This window comes from Electrophorus electricus, chromosome 6, assembly GCF_013358815.1.
Source record: "Electrophorus electricus isolate fEleEle1 chromosome 6, fEleEle1.pri, whole genome shotgun sequence".
Lineage (NCBI taxonomy): Eukaryota > Metazoa > Chordata > Actinopteri > Gymnotiformes > Gymnotidae > Electrophorus > Electrophorus electricus.
Genome location: NC_049540.1, coordinates 5046697 through 5063440, shown reverse-complemented (window position 1 = coordinate 5063440; position 16744 = coordinate 5046697). Strand labels below are relative to the sequence as shown.

The window sequence follows — 16744 nt, the reverse complement described above, 5'->3', positions numbered from 1 at the left end:
TGGCATATAAAATAGCTTTGGATCATGGACCCAACTTGCACTGTGTCAACACTTCTGGCTGCTAGTGGTATAATAGTGATAATGGAGTGGGGATTTTTTCCAAACAAACTGGGCCATCTAATCCCAGGCGGGTATTGCTTGAATGCCATATTTTGCCCGTGTATTCTTTCTTATCATATGCATTCCTTTATGGTCACAATACATCCATCTTGTCACATTTGGGATGTGGTAGATAAGAGTTTTGCAGTATGAATATGCAGCAAACAAAAATATGCAGAAATTATGTCAGGCAATAAAATGTATATGCATGTATAAATATGTTGTTTTCCTAACGCCTCTCCTGGGTTTGTCAGCTTCATATCTCTTGGCTAAGGTCTAAGTAAATTCATCAGTTATCCCAGCAGATGGTGCTGTAGATACAATTTTGATGCACAAGTTGAGCTAGAACTTCATGAATTTGAAGTGTTACTCGTAAACAGTAATAGTAAAAAAATCAACGAACGCAAGGCAACACATTTTATTTGAAAGGCCTAAATGGCATTAAGGTACAGCATATAAATACTGGTGATTCCAGAGACGGTCCTTACAGAATAATGTTATACCATTCTTTCCTTTACATACAATACATTCGTGATTTCTCCATGACATACTTCTCCATGTTCAATGATCGTTAAGAGTAACTTACAAAGCTACAATATTAATAAAAAGTCTTTCATTGGAATATAAGTTAGTGCTATCATGGTATGATACTCCACTTTAGGGACAAAAACCCCTGTAGTGAAAAAACCAACAAAAAACAACAACAACAAAAAAGCCTCTGAATGCATACAGTAGCTAATCGTTTGAATTGTTTGAGTGTCAGTCGTGGTATTCAGCACTTGATGCTTTGTACTGAATTTTATACATTCCCTGCATATACAAGTTTCTTTACTTTTATTTAAATAAATAAATAAATAATAATACAAACATTTAGCTAGGCGTAAGACCTCAGCACCAGTCCTGGTTTTGTATCCTATGCCTATGTATTATTAATCTTGTTCGGGAATATGAACATCCCGACCATAAGTATTTTACTGTACTTGAGATGGTTAGTTAGCCGCGATTGTTTACATGGCCGTATAGTAGAGCAACTCCTAGAACGCAAAACGTAATGCACAACTCTTCGGAAATGCAGACAAAACACTCCTTTTAACGGAACAGCCTTTCCGGAAGTAAAGCACTGGCGATCTGCGAAGCAGAGTCCTGTAGCACGGCCGAACGGATTTTGCATCGAACCACCGGGCAACCCGAAAGCGCGGCACGCGTCTCCAAGCTCCGACGCTTGCGAGGACACCGGTGGTTTTTCGTCTTCTCGTGGGCTTCTCGTTGGGGAGTCGACTAGTATTTCACTTTGCCTGGGACTTGCACGTTCACGCCACTGTAGTCCACCATGTACATTGGCCACTGCTGTGGGAAGAGAAACAGCAAAAAGTATGGGGGGGGGGGGGGGTTGTTTGGGTTTTTTTTTTGTTTTTTTTAAACCTTGTCTGCAACAACCACTTTTCCCCAGCATTGTTATCCAGACTGATTTTGAAATCAATCAAGTTAGGGGTCTACAGAGAAGCATACATTTGAGAAAGGAAATGGTTTATATACAAAGGTCACTGGCATCTAATACAGAGAAAACCTCCATGAAAACATTCAAAGCAGAGACTTCACACTGGGGAAGACATTTGTCTTTCAAGTGGACAATGAGTCAGTGCATCCTACACAAAAGCAACAACGGAATGTGTGCGTGGGGGTGTGTTTTGTGACCTGGAAAAGTAGTGTTTTTAATTATACTGGAAATCCCAGACAAGACTTCAAACTGCAGGGAGGACTAGGGATATATACACTCGACAGTCACTTTATACAAAACATCTACCTAGTATAGTCTGTCTACAGCCCATCTGTTGCCGTGCCGTTTGTATTAGTCATCCTCCATTCTTCCATGGTGGCACAACGTAGTCAATGCTGCTTAGACACTGCCACAGCAGTGCTGTGCCTGATGAATCTGTACAAGCTCAACATCCATAACCTGGCTTGTCAGTGTTAATGCGGGGTTTATGGTAGCCTGACAAAACCAAACCTTCTGGTCTGCAGTGCTCAAGAGGGCTGACAATGACCAGAGATGAACAGACCAAGAGATGGCTAAAGAATTCTGCAGGGCAATAGACGGGTCTCAGTGGTATCCAGTGTGTGTAATTTCAGTGTAGGAGTTTGCAGTAAAGTGGCTAGTCACAGTGCCACGTAATTGCTCCATTTAGATTTTTTAATGAACTTACCGTTTTCTGTTTTTCCTCAAGGAATAATGTGTCATTTACAAATAAGTATTCCCAATATATTAGACTCCCAGACATAACCCAGAATAAGGGGCCAGACACTTAAAGCCACTGAATTCAGAGTCATCCATCATTATTGTAGTTATCAGGTTATTACTCAAAGTTTTATGTTTTAACGGCCCACTGCATCGACCATGTTCCATGGCTAATGATACGTACCATCACAGGGATCTGATTGGCTGTCGCGGTGGGGTCCACCCCAGAGGACCCAATTGCCTGGCTGTTGTCCAGGATTCGCTTGCGCTTGCGTCGATTAATGGAAACTTCCTTCCCTTCTGCAAGCAAACGGCATAACGGTGTAACTTACTCCCAATAATCACCCTGCAGGGCCTCCTTTTTAAAATCACGCCATTACTGATCGAATGGAAGTTATGGGAAGGTACCTGTATTACAAGTCTGAGGGCAAAGCTGAACAAAAGGCCTAAACAGAAAAAAGAGCCACTTAGATGCACTGCGTCCAACATTTATCGCACTCAGAAGACAAGCGCATTTCCAGAACACATCCCGACATGAACCTTCTTCAGTGAACCAACCATGGCAAAAATGATACACGCTCCTCTACAGAAGCTGTACTTACTGTAAGGGGGTTTTGATGTTGATGGTGATGTCATCTTGAACCTGAAGGATCTTCTCCAGTCGAGCTATGTCATAGGTGTTGGGGTTCCTGAAGGGGATGTCATCTGGAAGCCCGCACACCTCCAGAGAGTCCGGACTGGCCCGGATCAGTTTGTACGGGACTATGACGGATCGATCCAGGCCTAGAGCTTCCCCTAAACATAAGGAGAGAATCAAAGGAGTTATTACTTACGACGAGTTATAAAGCCCAAGTACAAAAACACAGTATATGGTATCTCTACGAACCATATTTCTTGTTGAACAGTTCTTTCACTTGTTCACGCAAGATGACTTTCTCACCCATACGATTGACCTCGTCATCGTCTGTTGAAAAAGTCAGTCATTCATATGTGCTGTGACACCAGTCAACACTTTACCAGATGGTATTCTCAGAAAAGTGGGCTTTAGTTTTGAAGTTTTAGTGCTGAATAATTTCTACACAAAATTAAAATGGAATTGAGTAGGGGAAAAAATATATATTACCATTTATGGAGGCATACGCTTTCTTCAATAATGTGATTCTTCGTGGTGCTAGTTAAGAAAAATATATGTACAATAATAACTTATACGCAAATGAGTTGCTTCAATAAAAGTGTAGATGAGGTTACAGGATTTGTACCTGGCTTGGGGATTAGTCCTTGGAAAGGCCTGTAAAAAAAACAAAAAAGGCTCAGTTTTTGTTTTGGGGTTTTGTGTGTACTATATGTAATTTTTACACTGATTATGTTACCAGTGCTTACTTCTTTTGAACTTAGAACTTTCCTGTGTGGTAGGTTTTTTTGGGGGTTTTTTTGCATTGTCCAAAATAAAAAGGCTGTACCTCGTTATGGTGAAGGAGATCTTATCAGCCACAGCCAGTATCCTCTCTAGGTTCTGCGAGCCGAATGTGCACGGCTTGCGGAAGGGTATGCCGGGGGGCAGACCCTCGATGATCACCGAGCCTGGATTGCTCTTGATCCGCTTGTAAGGCACTTGAACGGGGTACTTGATGCCCAGTGCCTCGCCGTACTTCCGGTTGAAGAGGTCCTGGACCTGCTCCCTCAGCGTGTTGGCCAGGTCGATGCGGGACAGCTTAGCTTCTAGACTATCTGTTAACAGGAAAACAATAAAAAGGCACTTGACTGTGGAACCTTGCAGAGTTCAAGTGTTTATTTACTGTATTATATTACAGGGCAGTACATAAAAAAAGCATGCGGTCTCAGGAGACGTTTGCCACCTGAGAATGCTGGTCTCTTGGAGGCTGGCCCAGGGTCTTCTGCTAGATTATCTTTGGAGTCCAACTCGGCTGGAAACAGGAGGAAGAAGAAGCATAGCTTAGCTACCGGTCTTGAACATATCTGTTTCTGGATAAGTGGAAAGTATGATTTTGTTCTGTGTTCACCGATGTCACCAGCTGGTTGAGTTAGGGGCTCGTGCTTGAGTTGAGTTTCTGTTAACAACTCTGGTCTAAAATAGACAAAACAAAAGAAGCAAAATCAATCATTCTTTTATTCGCTGTAGTTGGCCATCATGAACGCACACATCATGGTCATCCGTACAACATGGATCTGGTCAAACTTCCTCTTCAGAAGTTTTTTAACTCACCGTTTGATAACAAACTGGATTTGGCTACTGGCACTAAGAATCTTCCGAAGTTTGGCTGCTCCGAAGCAGTTGGGCCTCCGAAACGTAATCCCTTCTGGAAGCCCTGTGATGTACAGGTCCTCTGGATACATCTGGAACTTGGAATAGGGCACCTTAACTGGTTCGGGCAGGCCAAGAACCTCAGCTAGAGAGAACACCACCATGTGGACAATTGGGACAATTAATTGCTACTCCACTTTCCTTTATTGCTACAGTTTTTAGGGGCTACATGATAATGATTTACACTTTAGCATAAATTAACAAATTAGTAATTTTCATGTCAGCATGTCTTGCAAATTTAGTTTCAACAAGGACCAAATTTGTTTTATAGTTCTTAAACCCTACTTCACTGAGATTTTTTTTTTTTAAGTACATCTGTAGTATTTAAAAAGTTCTAACATCAAATTTATTAAATGTACTGAGCATTAAGATGTTAGTGTGAAGATGTTTGTGAGAAGGAGCTCCAAGCAGGTTAACCCCCCAGGGCCTGAGCTCAGGGACTCCTCACCGTATTTCGTGCTGAAGAGACTCTCCACTTGCTTTCGCAGCTGAAGAATCATCTCTCCAATGTCTTCTAAAAGAAAGGCCAGACAATCACACTGACCAACCGCAACATCTGATGAAGGCACTGAAAGAGCTTTACAAAATGAGGCTTTACCTTCCACGACTCTCTTCAGCCCCTGAGGCGTAGACTTCTGCGCCAACATGTCCGCTAAAAGACAAAGTTACGCAAGTTCTCCAAAATGCCAAGCGGTGACGTATGTGGAAAGCTAAACTCTAACAGACTTTGGCTTTTGGGTTTCCACTCACCTGTGGTTTACTCCAATGACCATTTGTGTAAAGCAGACTTCAAAATAACATATTGAATGAAATTAATCAAATGAAACCATGAATGGCGAGTTAATATGAACTCTTCAACTCTGGCTGTGCAGACATAGATCATTTCCAGTTTTGATGTCAGATTATGTTGACTGTCATCTATAAGGCCATTAAAAAGTGTCTGGGATCATAAATTACGACTTTTGAATGCACAATATGACTGAGTTGAGTGATCGTATTACCTCGCGTTTGTCAGTACTGAGTTTTTGGGTTCCAAGGAGTGGCAACCAAACTAGGAAAGTTTTACTGCTGTGTTTTTGGGATGCTGGATTGGAAATCTAAACTAGGAAAGCCTTGCTGCTGGGATTTTGGGTTGCTGGATCGGGCATATACACTTTCCGAACACAAGGGCACACGAGGGGGGGGGTATCGGACCAGGGTTCACACTGCTGTGGGGGCAGTAGTTTGGTTTGATCCTGGGACACTCGCATCTGCTTGTTCAATTATGGAAAAAGTCCAACAAATGTTTTACACAGACTAATTTTGGAGTGGGGAGGTTTTGAAAAGGCAAGTCATCCAGTACATTTCCTCACTTCAGACACACTGTTTTTTTAAGACACCAAATCATACGGCAGAGGTCAAGTTTCATTCCTAAACATTTCAGTGACAATCCAACGCATGATCAGTATCTAAAAAAATGACCACGGTATGTATAATCTGCAATAAATCAATTTTCAGAGCAAATTTTTTTGTTGCAAGGGGCCATTTCTGGATGCTGCCTTTTCAGAATGGCTTTTACCAGGCCTTCCGCTCTCATTATATGTGTTTTCATTCTACCCTCCAATATCAATGGCGAAGGACACCATGTTTCAAGCTGCCCAAGATGCACAAAGACCAATTATAAGCAGTATTAGCCAACAGCTCAGTGAAAAGAACTCCAGTAAAGTTTGTTCATGAAACCCGTGAGTGAAAAACCTGGTTGAGGGCCAGCATGAACTATGTAGGCGTAAGGTACCAGTAACTGGGTAGAAAGTTGGCAGAATCTAGGAGAGGCTTCATGAGTGTGCTGCTTTCTTCAGGGGGATCAAACTCCTGAAATGGAGGAGAGTTCTGAACCCAAGTAGTGCCTTGTCTGAGATCCTGGTGGGGGTGATGAGGCTGCAGTTACCTGCTAGTGGCTCCAGAGGGCGACGGATGTCAGGGGTCACTAGGTCAGCCTGAGGCTCACTCGGCTCCTCTGAGATTGCAGAAGACTCTAAGGGGGGGGGGGGGGGGGGGGGGGGGGGGGGGGATGAAACACTGAACACTCTGAAACACTGACAGACAAAGACAATAGGATTTGACTGGCTCGTGGTGAGTCACCTCAACCAGTACTCTTCTGCATGCAGGTTTGTGTGTCGGCTAAGACACAAAGATGATTAAAAATACCAACAACCCCCACCCCCATCGCCCCCGGAGGAGTGAGGCTAATCTGAAACACTTAAAGCACACTATGCATAGCCAAGAAAAACTAAAACTAAACTACAATGCTGTTGCTCACGGAGTCATTTAAGCATGAGCTGACATCTGTCAGCATCAGCCCTGGCCTTGGTAGCGGGGGAGGGGACGAAGCCCGTACCTGGCACAGTCACCTGAATGATTTCACCATCTGGTGGCTCCATTTTGATCTTTTTCAAAGGGATGCAGTCTCCTGAAGGCCCTGGAAAAAAAGGCGCGCATACATGTGTGTGTATGTATGTATATGTATATGTATATGTATATGTATGTGTGTGTGTGTATGTATAATATAATATAATATTATATTAATAATGTGTTTGTATTTATGTATATGTATATATGTGTGTGTGTGTGTATGTATAATATATAATATATATTATATATATATATATATATATATATATATATATATATATATATATATATATATATATATATATAAAAACCACACATTTTGGGGTTTTCGCTTTGACAAAGTCTGTTTCTCAATAACAGAAGGAACAAAGAGTTCAGTCCTTTGGGGCATTACGTAGAGGGGCGACTCAATGATAAAGTCTCACCTGCTTCACACTCTGCCAGGGGACTAACACAGGAGCTGGTGGACCTTCAAGAAAAAGGCAGAAGAAAAACATGAGCAATTTGTGGTGTAAGCGCTGCTAACCTTGACAGGCAGGGGAGTATTTTTAAAGAGGGGCTAACATTTGTGAAAGATTTAGTCTCTGTAAATCCAGCTAAATAACAGAGTTGAAGCTCCTCATACATGTGTCAACAAATGGCTATATAATTTGGCATGTTTTAAAACCAAATAAGGTGAGCTGGCAGTCTCAAGGCCGGCGGGGACAGCCACCTCACCTGCTGCTGTGGGTGTGGCTCACCAGCTCCAGGGCGGAGCTTGGCACCCTCAGGCCTTCTGGGAAGCAGTCGTCAGGGGCAGAGCAGTCCTGCTTGCCCTCCTCCTTGGCGACTTTCCCTGCAGCTGATAAAGAATGAAAGAAATGATGGCGCACCGAGCCACTCGAGAGTTTAGCATCTTTATGCCAGAAAGTCAGCAAGTCCTGATGAAATTTTAACCATAACCCATAAGATAAATAATTTTTTTAAAATAACTCTAATCATAGCAAATCAAAACATTACTGAAAGAAGAAATCTAATCATTTTTCAACTCACCCGTGAAAATCCGCTCGTCAAACATTCTGCAAATAAATAAATAGTCCATGAACAAGCGGGGTCTGTGAGCAGGCTCGCACCTAAACATATTGAGCTGAGTGATCTGAATGCGCGGGTCTGCACGAGCAGCAGGGGGTTTCCTCCTCCAGCCAAACGGTCAGGGTGCGCGCTGGCACACGGACAGTGGCGGTTACCACACCCTGCGGGGCGCCGGGCTTTTTGGATGGCTGGCTCAGACCTGCCAGATGGTGCGAGGAGCCTCGCCTCTTTCTTCCCGAGCCGAATCTCGGAAAATTCGGCATGGCCGCTCACACTCCAAGTGGATGAGTGAGGAACCGAAATGGAGGGCGAAAATGAACCAGAATGGACCAGAAAGGGAGCCGCTGCGCCGCGTGGTCGTGAAGGCAACATAATCCTGCCGACTTCTGACCTTCTTGTTAAGTGGTCCAATTTATTGTGACACATATTCCCCTTTATTTAGAAGAATTCATTGTTTGAAATCTTTCTGAGTAAGATCAGGATGCACAAATAGAATGGAAGTATCAATACCATCAAAACACGTACAAGTACACTTGTGGATAAAATATGCTTCCTGTTCAGAAACAAAGATGAGGTGTGATATCCTGATGTCTTGTCACTGAGGATCCCTACAGTGCACAAGTTGAAAAGGTTTTTTCTTTACATCACTTAAATCCCTAAAGTTATTAATTCTCAATGCAAGATCAGAGCACTCTCTTTTCAAGAGCGTGTGTGATCTGGTTCAATTCCTGTAGCTTATGAAAAGGTATCTACTTTTCATCTGCAGCACATGGGGAATATTTTGTGATTCTGATGTCTGACAATTCAATGAATGCTAAACTGTCAGATATTTACCAAAAGCACAGATTCCACACTTTTAAATGATACCTTGCGTGTTTGTGAGTAATGTGACATTTCCTGGATTTCCTTTCGACTGTATGTGGCCACACAGGGAGGGTCTCTTTTTTCAGGGATACCAGTCCCACACCAAGACGGAGCCCCTTACCGTTTCACAACAAAGCGCACGCTGTGTCTCTCTTCCAAGATTCGTTTCAGCTTAGGCACTCCGTAGGTACATGGCCTCTTGAAGGGAATCTTGTCAGGTATCCCAATGATCTCTACAGCTTCAGGATCGCAGGCGATCTTCCGGTACGGCACGGGAACCATATGATCCAAGCCCAGCGCTTCAGCTGATGTTTTAAAAAAATTGGTTGTTTTCATTTTTCATTTTCAGTTCAAACATTTGTTTTCCAAAAAAAAAACCCCCAAAAAAACCCCACAACAGGTTAAAAGGTCAAAAAGACAAAAATACAGAACACACTGCAGGTTTGGGGGCATGGGGGTAAACAGATATGGGGAAACGGTTGTGGTTAGGGTTTGAGAAAGTGTGTAGTGGTTTGGATGGTGGTTAAAACTGTGAAAATGCAGTGCTTATCTGGCTCACCGTAACGACTGTTGAACAGGATCTGCACACATTCTCGTAGCGTGTTGATGTCCTCTGTTTCCCGGATAAATGCGTCCCATTTTTCTGCACAGAACAGGAAACGGACATCAAAAAAAAACAAAACGCCATCTATGGTTTCCAGGTGGGCTACGCAGCTCTGAAGCAGGCATGTACATAACCAGTAACCCAGCCAAGTGCTTCAGTGGCTACTGTTGGCTTGATTTGCCTTCCTGGGTTTGTTTGGGTTAGGCAGAGGCGACGATTAACGTGGGACCCAATTCTCGGCAGGACCCGAGGGGTTCCTGTTGCTCTTTTGAGAGGAGCAGAAGCCGAAAGCGCAAGTGTGCTGGCATGGCTCCCAGACACAGTCTCCTACCACCCATTCGCACACTGACTCTGGCACCACCACCCTTCTTTATCTATCATCAGCCTCCAGCTGCGGCTCTAACGGCCGAGTCACGTCTCCGAACCTGATGGCTATGGCAACCAATGTAACACCAGACGGTCATTTCTCTATACATGTGTCATTTTTAAGAATGATTCAAAAACTGCTACATTTTGTAGTCACTACAAGGCAGTACATGTGCGATGGGTGGATCACAGAGTTGAATTACTCCTTAAACTACGTGGAGTTACTGTTAGAAGTTTTCCATGACTGTTCTGAAGGAACGCACGTTACGGATGCAAAGCCACTGAGCAGTTTGTCTGGGTGTCAGGAAAAAAAAAACATCATGTTGTATCCTGCCCTGATCTTCTGTCTGGCTTACTCAGGATGATGTGGTGGCCATGTGTTTAAGAACAGCAGTGAAAGACAGCTGTCGCTCTCCTTGGCCACTTGCATGTGAGTGTGTGTGTGTGAGTGTGTGTGTGTGTTTCACTCTGCTGCACACCTGATTTTTCATGGACTATGGAGAACAGAAGGCGCTTGGAGACGTGGATGCTGGGGGGGCTCTGCGCGAGGTCCCCTCCAAGTCCTAGCCGTTCACCTGCAATAGATCCACGTAAGACTACAAACTCTGACATGATAAAACTACAAAACCCACAAGGCCTTCAATCATGAATGCATGCCCTTAATCCTATAATGCCATGTGCTTTAGTCACTGGCTTTGTATGCTTGTGCTTGTTGTTTCCCTACTGACCCTAAACGAAGAAAAACTCACAGCACATAGTCCTTATTTTTGAACACAATCATCTTTTCCTTCTCAGCCATACGCTAGTACGGTGATCCAGAACTTTCCTTATAGCTGAAAGGGAGGAAGCTCTCACCACCGTCTGAGCCGTCTATGGTCACAGGCCCCTTGTCGTCTCCCGACGCCCACATGGTCATCCGCTCCTGACCCAGGACGTGCGGGACTGAAGGCTTGAGCTCCAGCTTGCCATCCGGGTGGGGCTGGGAGGACATAGGCATGCCGTACAGGAAGCTGGAGAGCACGGACCCGCTCCCGGGCACTTCCTGTGTGGGCGGCTTGGCGGGGGCGTGGCTGCCAGCGCCCTTGGCGACCGTGGAAGGGTGGTGGTTGGCTTCCGAACAGGATTTGCTGTCGCGCTCATCTGGTGGCCTGGGTTGGCGATCACAACCTCATCTCAGTTCTGTCTACACTTTTCCTTGAAGACTTTTAAAAGAACACTTCACCCAAAATGGCTAATGTTGGTATGTAAAGTACAAGAGGGATTAAGCAGTTAGCATTAAGCAAGAAAGATTACGTGAAACTGTATTATCTTTCATTCATTGTCAATCACACTAGCCTTATACTGGGTGAATAATCCTTCAATATTTCCATATTACACAACCAATGCTATGCAGTATACTTAAAACATTTAAATCTTTATGCATCATTAATGAGCATTAATTCTTGCTCCCAATGGCTTAACCCCTGTGTGGCTGGAAGGCTTCCATCTTCTCCTGACCGTTTGACGATGAAGCGGATGCGGTTGCTCTGTTCCAGAATCTTCATCAGCGTCTTTGTGTCGTACTCGGCTGGCCTCCTCAGGTTCACCCCGTCGGGCAGACCGTGCACGAGCACGGCAGCTGGTTCCTTCTGGATGTAATCGTAAGGCACGGGGACCAGGGTGCTCTTCCCCACAGCCTCGCCTGAAAGTGAGATCGCGCCGGTGACTCATGCGGGCAGGGGCACTGCTCGAAATTCGCGATAAAGATGACTGGTACGACGCGATGGCGAGGGAGAGGGGTGGTGCTCTTACTGTACAGCACGCTGAAGACCTCCTCCACCATCTTCCTCAGAACAAAGATGTTGGAGTGAGTGTCTGCTAGGGTTCGCTGCTTCCCCGGCGTGATGCTTTCCTTGCCTGCGCGGCTGCATTCCGCATCAGTAACTTTGGCGTGGGAGTTGACAGAATTTAATGCTTGTAGACAAGACACCCCTGGGGGGAAAAAAAATCCAGATACTCTATGTACCAAACTTTATTTTTGATGTCATGCTTTCCAGGGTCTGCAAGAACCTCTCATCACTACCAAAATGCACAATGTGATTCACTTAAGGATGGCACCTAGCATGCCTGACATTCTGTCATTCTGCAGCGTTTGCATGTTTGGTAAGACTTTTATTTTAATGGCAGTTAACTGGAAGCGGACGCGAGCCAAGCCAGAAGACTCACTGCAGAATTTGTGAAAGTCTGTCTGTATTTCCTTCCTGGAGTTGAGGAAAATCCGCCCCTTTTCTGTCCCCACGGCAATCACGTTATCCTCATGCACAGTGACACAGGCTACCTCAGCGTTTAACTTGGACATAGCCGAACACTGCAATTACAAAACAAAAAAACAAAAAACAAAGGAAAACTCACTCAGACCGTCTAGCAAATACAGACCGCATACATGTTATCCTACAAAATACATTACCTTCTACTAGGGGAACATAACTGTTGCAATAGCCAATGGATTATTCATTTATTGTCATAAACATTACAGAGGGTAGATCTGAGTGGTACGGTAATGGGCAGGTACAGGGAACTAGGACGAGCCATACCACAGAGTCCAAGGCCGACACCAGGCTGGTGAGGATTTCCTGTCGGGTGGAGACCTGCGGTCCCCGGAGGTCAGCGTGAGCGCTCGTTCTCAGCCCATCGCAGCTGAGCTTCCGCAGCTGGGCCATCCCTCCTGGAGGATCAGAAACTGGTGTTAACAAACACATACCACATTGTCTCCGTGAAAGAAAAACAGACAAAATGTGTTCATTTGTCGAGCAAAGGGTTAAAAGTTGCCCCAGAAAATTCAAACCTGCAGCTGACCCCAGTAAACTAGATTAAGCTGAGTCGGTAACTATAAAACTTTTATAGTTCTTTTAAGTCCAGGAGCAGCTAGTGATAAATTGTTTAAGGTATTCTGTAAATGGCAATTCAATGCAAGGCAATTTTTGCAATACCGTTTGTTGTGGACTGTAGAGAGGCAGGCATGACATGAAAACCCGAGGACAGCCGTGGTAAAGCTGAAGTAGTCCCTTTTCATTAAGGAAGACTCCAGTGATTTGTTTCTAGTTCACTTTCCTAAAGGGAGTTGATAGTTTTGGGTTCCACATCAACTCTTCTTCTAACACATCCTGGGGTTTGAGAAAAGTATTCAAGGATATAAAACCTTTAAGAAGCTTTAAAAAGTGATAGTAATACCCTCTAGCATGCTAATGCGCTGAAATCCGTCACACGCATGTGAAAGCAGCTAATTACGATAAGCCCTCATCAAACCAATTAAAGCTGGCTTAGATTATTGCCTTAAAACCTTTCAGCCTTAATTTGCCTGCTTGGAAACAACGCAAGGTCTGGGAACAGTAGGCCGCTGAACTCGACCAGGACATCCCCTGACTCCGATTTGAATGTCCTCCATGTTGTTTAGGGGGTTTCTTTCACTGCTGTAGCCACCATATAAGAATACTCATACTTAGCACATCCCTATTCAGACCTAATCAGGGCTCAGTTGAAATCAAAAGACACTCAAAGGCACTTTCAAAAATGTACATAAACGTTAGGATAAAAGACAACGGAGGCTGGGGGGGAGGGGGGGGGGGGGGAATCGCAATCCTAATTCCGGGCTCTGCGTTCTCATGGCAACGGCAATCCGTCTCCTTGGAAACTAATCTCAAGGCATGTGAACAATGCAGCCCTGGCCTTTAATCTCTCCAGACACTGGGAGCCATTATCCTAGCCTCCAGGCAAAGCCAAAACCACACACTAGCCAGTACGGGGAAGCGACGAGGCCTCAGTCATGCTATTACTTGTCTCGATCGGCCTGAATCGGCCAGAGGCCTCTGAAGCAAAACAGCCTCTCTGGAACCACCATCCTCAGGCTGAGAGCTGCAATTCGCACAGGAGGCAGACGGCAAGATTCTGCCTTTTTCAGGCATTCACAAAAAAAAGAAAAAAGAAAAAATGCAGAGGTTGAGGTCAAGTTCTGGTATTGCTTTATCATCCCCTAACAATCATAATGGATGTGGAAAAGTAAACCCCTAAGATCTGTGTGCGTGGAGTTCAATTTGGACAAAGTATGAGATGTGTTAACAATGCGAGACAGTGATATAGTGATTATATGGTTTCAACTTCTGGACTTAACCTAAATTATGAAATGTTGCTTTGGTTAAAAACATACTGGCTTTTCTGATGGGCCCCTTTGCACAAAAAAGGCTACATTTAATCTTGTCTGCACTTTTTAAAGCGTATAAAAATGGCTTGTATTCTGTGAAACCTTTTCAGCGTTCGGTCTAATGGACAAGTCTGCAAAGACTCAACATTTGGGCTAACAGACGAGTCCGCAAAGACACTACAGCAGTTTTTATGGACATTCCCAAAACATTACAAGGGCAGGACAGACTGACATGCTTAAGTGCTCAGATTAATGACTTCCGATCATCAGGAGTCTTGCAGCCCAGACGCAGCTAGTTTATTCACGCCTCTCCACCCTGGTGGAGACATACTGGAGTTGATCCTTTACTTGTTGAATAATTGCCCATATGGTGCTTAGAGATATTATCATAACCTGAAAGAGGGTATCGTGGATTTCGGAGCGGGATTTCTCCCCTCCTCCCTCCCCCTCTAAGAGGCTTGCAACTCCCCGTTCCATTTACACACAAGACTCTTGCTAATACCCAGAACAGCTGATTCCATTCGCAGATCCTTTAAATAAGACAACTGTATCTAAGTCAATCCGCTCAGTGCTGATCATTGGCTATTAATTAGCTTTACAAAGTGCAGCCTCGCCCTTGTCCCAAGTCTGCACAAACACTGGCCATTGCCTCCCGCACTCCTCTCACGCTTCTAGGAAAGGAAGCAGTCTGGATGCGCTTCCACATCTGAAGACAACACTCTCTCCACGAGGTTTATCTGACTGCCTGCTTTCACTTGATACAGAGGAGCTTATAATCAGTGGTGAGGAGAGGGGAAAAAAGGGGAAACACCCCCTACTACACTCAAAACTATTATGCAGCGAGTATGGGATTATCAGGGAAGTATATTTCATATTTAATACGCCAAAATTCTCTAAGGGATTTTTTTTTTCATTCAAAAGGAAAATAATTATACTGGCACGGCACTCTAAATTTCGGCTTAACAGACTTATCAAAAGCAAATCCTTGTAGATGTGAGATTAATTAAGACATGCAATTTATATGTCCATCAAGGCAAAATGCTTTTGTGCTGCCTCTTTCCTCTAAAAATGTTTTCACTACGTCGTGATTAACCTATAGAGAACCTACCTAACCCACCTAGTAGGCAATTAGCTGGCTAACAAAATCGAATTTGATAATGATTCATGTACATGGAACACCAGCCGACTAATTGCTGATTTGTATTGTGAAATGACCGGGCGGAAAAAGTCCTTAATAAAGATGTGAACGAAGTGAAATGTCCTCGGTTTAAAGTGACATGTCCAGTTATGCATATTTTACTACAATTAGCCACCACGACTGAGATAGTGGCCGATTAGCTAACAGGGATATGATCATTTTGACATTGTAAACATGACCTTCTCAGATCGACAAACGCGTCCAGTTATCTATATTAATTCACGAATACGCGCAGGTTTTAAGCCGAAAGCTCAATTTTGACGATTTAAAACATTTCTCTTGTCCAGCTAGTCAACAGTAACAGTAACAATGGAACTGTTCAGTTTCTGCAACTTGCTAGCAGTGAAATCGTGTTGCGTTTCGACATGGAAAAGACAACAGGAATAGAGTGTACACACACCAGTGGCCAAAAATAAGACATCAGACCAACACATCATTTTTTCTACGCCTAAGGCTCACATTAATTTGCATTATGAGCACAAAAAACAACGAATCGACTGCCGTCTTTTTCTCGCAGAAAATGTTAGCTTGATGGCTACTTTGCTAGCTAACACTCCAAACATTCGCTAGCTAGCCATCCTCCTCCCCCCCAGAATTATAATCTGTAATTTCACTATTTGAATAGCCATAAAAAGTCACGTGTTCGAGAAATCTAAACGTTATTATTTAGTTATAAGTAAACAAATCAGAAGCAGAGCAAATTTCCTAGCAGTTTTCCCGTTTTAATTACCTTATGCTGTCAATCCCGGAATAGGTTTATTCTCCGTTTAATCCAATAGTGAGGGCGGAATTCCCATCTAAAGAAAAGCGATAGCGAGTTTATGAAATCGCATAATCTGGCGCATGTTCCTTTTCTTTGTTGCTTGTTTTGGATATTTTCGGTGAGATTATTTTGTCTGTTTTCGTCCTTTTCTTTCTGTTTTCTTTAACAGAGCAGAGTGTCCCCTTTCCCCTTTCTTTGTTCTGTAATCCAGTAAAATTGAAACTCATTCGCCTCCGCTAATCCCAGCCCAACTCAACAACAGCATCTATTGGCTGTAATTTACATACAGGATTAAAGAACCATTTGGAAACCACGGGGGAAACTTGCTGAAGAAGAAACGCTGTCAGTGATTTGACAAATGTTCGCAACAAATACTTTTACCATATTGTAACAGATTCAGCTGTATCTCACTCGTATCCCAAATTTTCTTTCTGTTTTAATCCACTCTAGCCGAGAAATACATTTCATTAGGAACTGAGTAATTAAAGTAAGAATTACCTCTCTACCCAGTTTTAATAGAGCTACTGCCTATTTAGGAATATTTCATTTTATTTTAACATACCAACCTTGTTTACGCCTTGATGTAGGGAATACAAGTTACGACATGAAACAAACTTTATGTGTATTTTGATAAAAGGCGAGTGTAAAACAA

At 43.7% G+C, this 16744-nt stretch overlaps 1 protein-coding gene across 2 annotated transcripts; it reads right to left on the bottom strand.

Moving 5' to 3' along the window:
• Nucleotides 1-502: 502 nt before the first annotated feature.
• gtf2ird1 (GTF2I repeat domain containing 1) lies at nucleotides 503-16286 on the bottom strand. Of its 2 annotated transcripts, none has more exons than XM_027015886.2 (27): nucleotides 16060-16286; nucleotides 12528-12658; nucleotides 12160-12301; nucleotides 11746-11925; nucleotides 11452-11635; nucleotides 10810-11102; nucleotides 10434-10529; nucleotides 9544-9627; nucleotides 9106-9289; nucleotides 8082-8107; nucleotides 7767-7890; nucleotides 7475-7518; nucleotides 7036-7116; nucleotides 6586-6672; nucleotides 5257-5310; nucleotides 5107-5172; nucleotides 4560-4743; nucleotides 4357-4421; nucleotides 4192-4260; nucleotides 3796-4063; nucleotides 3595-3623; nucleotides 3459-3506; nucleotides 3222-3299; nucleotides 2938-3130; nucleotides 2744-2781; nucleotides 2520-2635; nucleotides 503-1446 (listed from the first exon to the last, which is right to left on the bottom strand). In XM_027015886.2, exons 2-27 carry the CDS (start codon nucleotides 12651-12653, stop codon nucleotides 1378-1380), a joined length of 2928 nt encoding a protein of 975 aa, XP_026871687.2. In that variant the 5' UTR covers nucleotides 12654-12658; nucleotides 16060-16286; the 3' UTR covers nucleotides 503-1377. The 2 variants fall into 2 exon arrangements, with proteins under 2 accessions (XP_026871687.2, XP_026871688.2); XM_027015887.2 differs by having other exon boundaries at nucleotides 5107-5169.
• Nucleotides 16287-16744: the final 458 nt, after the last annotated feature.

Coding starts and splice junctions, on each gene's coding strand:
- gtf2ird1 (XM_027015886.2), bottom strand. CDS start 12,653: ATGGCCCAGCTGCGGAAGCTCAGCTGCGATGGGCTGAGAACGAGCGCT. Junction 5,173..5,256: donor GCTGAAGAGAGTCGTGGAAG/GTAAAGCCTCAT, acceptor CCTTTCTTTTAG/AAGACATTGGAGAGATGATT. Junction 4,064..4,191: donor CAAGAGACCAGCATTCTCAG/GTGGCAAACGTC, acceptor TCCTGTTAACAG/ATAGTCTAGAAGCTAAGCTG.